The sequence below is a fragment of the Anabrus simplex genome, chromosome 2 (assembly GCF_040414725.1).
Source record: "Anabrus simplex isolate iqAnaSimp1 chromosome 2, ASM4041472v1, whole genome shotgun sequence".
NCBI classification, from domain to species: Eukaryota; Metazoa; Arthropoda; class Insecta; order Orthoptera; family Tettigoniidae; genus Anabrus; species Anabrus simplex.
Window position 1 is genome coordinate 174,816,791 of NC_090266.1, and position 7,298 is coordinate 174,824,088.

The 7,298-nt window shown below is 36.6% G+C and overlaps 1 protein-coding gene across 1 annotated transcript in view; it reads left to right on the plus strand.

The window, feature by feature from the left end:
* LOC136863976 (uncharacterized) overlaps positions 1–3,074 on the plus strand; it is a 163,382-nt gene extending 160,308 nt beyond the window's left edge. Inside the window, exon 12 of the mRNA XM_067140446.2 lies at positions 2,877–3,074. Within this exon, the coding sequence (XP_066996547.2) occupies positions 2,877–2,926 (50 nt within the window). The 3' untranslated portion in view covers positions 2,927–3,074. The remainder of the gene's footprint in view (positions 1–2,876) is intronic.
* Positions 3,075–7,298: the final 4,224 nt, after the last annotated feature.

Consider the following 7,298-nt stretch of genomic DNA (forward strand, 5'->3'; position numbering starts at 1 on the left):
TTCCGTGGTTTCCCATTTTCATACCAGGTAAATGCTGGGGCTGTACCTTAATTTTTTTTGCTAGTTGCTTTACGTCGCACCGACACAGATAGGTCTTATGGTGACGATGGGACAGGAAGGGGCTAGGAGTGGGAAGGAAGCGGCCGTGGCCTTAATTAAGGTACAGCCCCAACATTTGCCTGGCGTGAAAATGGGAAACCATGGAAAACCATCTTCAGAGCTGCCGACAGTGGGGTTCGAACCTACTATCTCCCGAATACTGGATACTGGCCGCACTTAAGCGACTGCAGCTATCGAGCTCGGTGAAGACACAGTGTCATCTAACTACTTTCAGCTCTGGGCACAGACTGGATGACCTGCCATTCTACAGATCTGTACTGAATATACTTAATGCTGCTGTAGGAGAAGGTGATATAAGTGATACCGATGTAGATCACGATGATGTATAAGTCAGACACACAGGTGTTGCATTGATTTTTTTCTATTACACACATTATGAGAATAAGGCAAAAATCTGTACCAGTATATCTACTGTATGTTATCAATGGGAATCTTTTTTACATTAATATAAACCTAATTGCTGTTTTCAGGTATTTTCCTAGATATGTTAATGTACCCATTTTTGCTAAATTTTGTGTTTACTAGGTATCTTCAATAAACTACATTTCTGAGCCATCCAGAATATTTTTTATTGCATTAACTACTAGTATTCAAAATTTTTATGCCAAAAAGTACCATATCCATTTTTATTTGTATTATAAAACCCAACAGAAATAATTGACAAGCAGTGTAATATGATACCTGTCAACATATCTGAAAAGTTACAGGCACGTATTCGAACAGCTGTGAGTACCAGAAGTTTTTTGCATTTCCTGTAAAATTTTCCTTTTGGGATTTGGTATCTTTTGGAAATAAGCTCCTCAATTTTCACTCTATAAAACACTTTCCCATTCAATACTTTAAACTTCAAACTTCCAGAAACAACTTGTATTTTAAAATTTAGAAATGGACTATTTACTGGGCGGACAAAGAAGGAAAGAAGTGTGAAGCAGTCGATCACATGATTTTGTTTACGCTTGCTTCGTTGTCTAGTGAGAAAGAGTTTAGCTACTCATCATCTCAGTACACATGCACTTGAATGTATTTACCCGGATATTCTTGGCCATGGTTTTACTCTTCGTACACAAGTAATCGGAGTTGAAATGTCCCAGAAAATGGCTGACAGATTCTTGCAACTTGTATAGGCCTACATAGTTTTAAAATATAAATACACGGAATACATTACTTAATTATTATAACACAGAAATACATTACAGTGCCAGAAATTATGACATCATAACATTATTGGGCCGATGACCTTCGATGTTAGGCCCCTTTAAACAACAAGCATCATCATCGAACATCAGTAACATAATTGCCTTGATATTTTCTTACATAATACACTACTATAAAGTTATACATTAGTTATATATACTTCGTCGCCATAAGACTTATCTGTGTCAATGCGACGTAAAACAAATAGCCAAAAAAAAAGTTACATATACACACATATACCTAGATTGCCATTCATGTAATATGTTACATAACTAATTTACAAACTTTCATATTGTTTCTCAATGTGGTCAGTTGTATCCCTTGTCGACATTTTCATTACAAACCCTAGGCCTAATCTTTGAAAAGTTGTATTCAGAATGCTATGATTTTGTTCTGCCCAAAATTATTTACACTATATAACCTTAAATACACTAGCAGTACCCTCCCAATTCATCTGTTTCGCTATCAGAGTATTACATTCTGCATTACATTCTTGATTCATGAAATGTACATTGAAAACCACAATTAAATGCCATCTAGTGATAGAACTTGTTACTGCATACTCCCATGAACATCCAGCTATAACCAAGCCGATCAAAATTGCAGGTGGGGGATTTTAAATTAATGTTATTCTTGAGCCCGTAGAAACTACATGCTTGGACGTTTTTAAAACAAAAGAAGCGCATAGAATGTAATGGTGGGCATGTTCACTTGCGTGTTAATTCATTGCTGTACATCGAGTTCATCCACAAATAAAAAATCACCCTCATACATTCATTGTGTACTGCATGTAAAGAAAAATTAAGGTTATAACCACATACCACCACCACCACCACAAACTACCCCCCCTCCTACTCTCTCCACTAAATAGTCTCCCTCTCCACCTTCCCCCTAGCTCCCATATGGAGGGGTTTGTTTTAGCAAGCTATGAATGAGGCCAACAACCCGATGTCAGTCCAGGCAATGGACACTGAAGGTAACAGTCCTGCAGAACATGAGCTGTACAGAAAGCTTTTTCCAGATCTATTAAACTGTCAGTAACGGACTTCAACGTTCATATAATTTGTCACACTTGTTCATATCACCCATTTACAATCATTGATAAGTTAACTTAATATAAACAATATTGTAAATAAGGCTATATACACGTGTTTAAAAGTTATTTGGTACAATCTGAGGATTTTTTTAAGAACAGAACATGTCGTACTGTTATTAATGTATTTTTACATGTATGTTATAGTGTTCTGCAGACTTCAGCTGACTAAAAGATTATATTCATTTTAATGACCAAATTGTCCTTTCCTGTTCAGTTTTCAGGTTGACTGTGCAGATGCTTCAGTTGATGTTTCTCTGTGTTAAGCAGTAGTGTAAAATCTGTTACTCAGTGTTAAATCCATTTCTATGTTGTGTCACCTGTAAAAATACCTGCCTGATCAATCCTTTTGAGCCAGATAATGCTATGAATTCCATATTTCATTTCTGTTGGATCTTGTGATTGGAAAGTTCCTGGATGATTTCTGAGTGTTTTTCCTTTTCTCTCTTATTTTTTGAAATTATTTTAGGTTTTCAACATCTTCAGTCGCCAGCCTTGAAGAAGCAGCATTATCTGTAGCAGCAGGAGTACGAGTGTTGTTCATGACTACGTACCGAGAATGTTGTTCTGACATAAGTATTGGTGTAAAGACTTATCATATGTTTTTTTCATTCCATGTTAAAAATTCTTGTAATAAAGTTTTAAATAAAACTACAATCTCTTGTTACTCTCTTCATTTATTTGTTTTGTTCCCAAGATAAGATAAACAGAGGAACTGAGAACTCCGTAAGTTAAAACCAATGAATAATTGAGTCATTTCTGTGTTTTATATCATACAAGCTTAAGTGAATATAATGCCTTTACTAAAATTTGCACTCTTGATTTTTAGTCATTTTTAAAACTTTCGTATTACAATGAAACCTATTCAGGGCAGAAATGGGGTACGATGCGCATTGGTATCCAAATGGAACATAATAATTCTTTTACACATATCAAGTGAAAAATCTGCGGCAAATTAAGAAATACCGTCGTTATTTGAGAAATATGAAAACATACTTAAGGCTTGTAGACAGGACTGGTTTATGTTGTACTCCACTGCTGGTGCCGTCTTTTGTTACTTTCTTCAGGTCCAGGGCTAGCACCGTGGAATGGGAGGGCTATGTCTGTGAATTCTCATTATCTTTGTCCATTCGCTGCTGGTGCCGTCTTTTGTTACTTTCTTCAGGTCCAGGGCTAGCACCGTGGAATGGGAGTGCTATGTCTGTAGATTCTCATTATCTTTGTCCATATGACTAGAGCGGCCACTTCAAACAGCAAAATGGGGGTGAACAGAAAAATAGCATGATCCCTGGACCAATAAATATTTTTATTTCTGTTCGAACGAAAGTAGCTCGATCCCTGGACCAATAAATCACTAGTCCACTGAATTTTTCTTATGTACATTGGCCATACCATTTTGTCGCCTATTAAATATTGCATATCGCGATACAATTCATGAAATGATGTCGTTGACAAGTGAAGCAATGAAACGAAAGCAAAGAACTTCAGTGAACACAGATATCACACACGAAATTGTTGAAAGTGTAAGACAAAAGACATACGTGTGTCACTGCGAGCACAACACCAAGTGGTAAAGTACGTATACATAATATTCTCCAAAAATCAAATATTTCTAAATTTGCTGCAGATTTTTCACTTGATATGTGTAAAAGCAATTATTATGTTCCATTTGTGACAAATTTTATAGTGATATTTGGGTGATACCAATGCGCACTATACCCCAGAAATGAAAAGTTCAAAAATTTATTTTCTGTTTTGTACAGTTTTATTTATTATTCAATGAAGATCAATTGAATCAATTATTTCAGAAAGCATTCAAGTGCCAAAAAATGAAAAAATGAGTTAAATGCAGAATATGTTATTAAGAAGGTATTTGCACATTTTGAGGCTGAAACCAGTCAAGAAACGTCCTCCTATAATGGTCAGGCATTACGTTGAATTTCGTGTTTAGTTCAGAAACCAGTTAAGTGACACCTCTTCGTTGGTTTCTGTAGTAAACTTCTGGTACATTTTGTGATGTACCGCACCTTGCCAGTTAGCGCTGCTGCTCTGAATCCAGAATAGCCAACTGTTCAGCTGTTTTTATTGTCATTGTTGTGTTTCTGGAATCGCATTTTTGTAGTTTTGTGAATAACTTATTGAAAAAATCTTTTGTTTAGTGCAGTGTTTTATAATCATAGTGATATGTCTGAAAGTTGAGGAGAGGAACCTGTATCTGAAAGGAAATGAGGAGTGGTAGACAAACAAAGTCACATTTCATCCTTTTAATAATTATATTTGTATCAGCAATGTAGTCTAAACCTATTAAAATATTTATTTTCACAAATATGGGTTTTATGACTAAATCCTTTCAAAATTCAAGAATTATCCCATAAAAATATGTTTGCAACACTCGTTTATTTCAGAAACCAATTATGTGGAAAATTTTTCAGATTTTTTTTTACAGCAAAGTTAATAACCACAAAATATTTTCCTTCAATAGAAAGTATTAAAAGATGATATAATTTTAAGTTAAAATATTAAAACACCTACCATAACATGTTGTCTGATGCTAGACAGTTTTTATCATTTTCCCAAAAATGACAGACTTGGCGCTTGACTGGTTTCTGAAATAATAGTTTCAATTGTCATCTTTCTTAGTCTCAAAAAAAAACCAAACTAATTTATTGTTTAACAGCATTCTCATTATATTGTCTTCCTATAGTTTCACTTGCCCTTTATTGTACACATACATACACACCCACCCATCACGTTACCATAGTCATCACATCCCACATTCATCCTGTTGGTTGTTAACTGTTTGATGTAGTTAAATATCATAGTCTTTTGTAGACATGATAATAAGCTTTTGGGCTTTTGCTGTGTTAGAAAACAAGGTTCTTTACATTTCGCAGAGAACTTTGCTCCGTGTCTTCAGAAGAATATCCCATCTGTCCATGAGCAAGACTTTTCTAATAATGAAGGTTTGAATTTAACAACGCGTTACTGTTGGTTTGTAGTAAGTGGTGCTCTTGCTCGTCACTAGATGGCTTACTGGGTGCAGAGGGGTCCACCTCGTGATGAGGAGGGTATGAATTTGGAAAACACCAAAACGAAATAACAATAGTGAAAGGACAGGGAGTATAACTACCTATGTAAATTCTTAATGGCTGGCAGCCACGTATTACTTAATTGATACCTGATGTCTCAGTTGAAACTGTTAGGATTTTCACATATTTCCATAGGTTCCCTGATACGAGTACCAATGGACTGGCATGTTTGACCAATGTATACCTTGCTGAAAGTACAGGAAATTTTGTACACCCTAGGGTGTAATAGTGGGGGCAGTTTGTCCTTTGAGCATTTTTTGTGACGGTGCCAAACGCGGTTTTTATATTGTGCTTGCGGAGGTCCTTGGCATTTCGATCTGTGCTATTCTGGATGAAAGGGAGGTAGGCAGTTCCCATCGCTTCTTCATTCTGTGAGTTTTACTTAGTTGTCCCTCTGGGACGCAGGGCTTTATGAATGTGTACATCATAGAATCTGTACATAGAGACAAGTCAGCAATAGCTGAGCACGCCCTATCAAACAGGTCGTGATGTCAAGTTCCAAGATGTTTGAGCTCTTACCCAAACTAAACACTACCGGTGTAGGATTATACGAGAAGCTTTGGAAATACGTAGAAATCTTAACAATTTCAACAGGGACACTGGCTGTCAATTAAGTAATATATGATTGCCAGCCATTAAGAATTTATGTAGGTAGCTCTCCTCCCTGTCTTTTCACTAATGTTATTTCATTTCGGCGTTTTCCAAATTTGTACCCTCATCACTAGATGGTTCACCCTGAGCCCAGTGAGCCATCTAGTGACGAGCAAGAGTACCGCTTACTATAAACCAATGGCAATGCATTCTTAAATTGAAACCTTCATTAACCCCTCAAGCGTGATATTGTTTAACTCCAAGCTGCACTCAGAGATTTCTAGCCTACTCAAAATGCTGAGTGTGGTATCTTATGAATTTCCTTATAATTTCAAAAAAAATGGGCAGGCAAAAAATGTAAAAAAAACCGCACAAAAAACAACTACAGTGAAACCTCGTTAATGCACTCCTCATTAACACGTTTTCCCGCATCGGATGTCATAAATTCGAAGTCCCGATTCTCATAATAAAAATTTTGTCATCCCTTGTGAAACAAACGTGATTTCCAACTCGGGTAAGATCTGTCGACAGTTGTGTGGTTACGGAAAAGTCCTTAAATTCCTGAACTTTGCAGGATAAAAAGCTGCACGTTTGGGGAGCAAGCTGCCCCAGGAATGTTCAATTTTGCTTGCCGGTTAGCAGCAAGATTGCTGAATAACACAGTGAATCTATTTGTGCTTGTATTTCACATTCCATTCATGTTAGAAATGTACTTTGTGTTGAGTGGTACAGTGAAGTGTGCCGAATGTTTGCCGCGTGAGCCTATATCAGGATTAGGAACATACATACATACATACATACATACATACATACATATCGCATCACAAATTTTTGCTATTACCGCTTACTACGAGTACGATCACATTTTTCCTAGCCCTGAAAATGTTATTTGTCATCCCTTGTGAAAGAAACATGATTTACAACTCGAGTAAGAGCCGTCACCACAGTTGTGTTAATAGGGAAATTTATTTTGTGGGAGTGAAGTACAGTGCAGATTTTTGCATGAAACTGTAGCCTATATCTGGCTTAGGAACATAATCGTGTAAAATTGACTAGCGTGGTGCATATCTGTCTTGTGATAGCCTAGGTATGGATACAGAAGAAGTGAAATTCCTTTCTAATGAAGACAACATTAAAACCTTTCGGAAAGTGGACTGGTATCCGCAGAGGTCGCTAATGTTGAACTCACACCTTCGAGTTTCGACTCGATC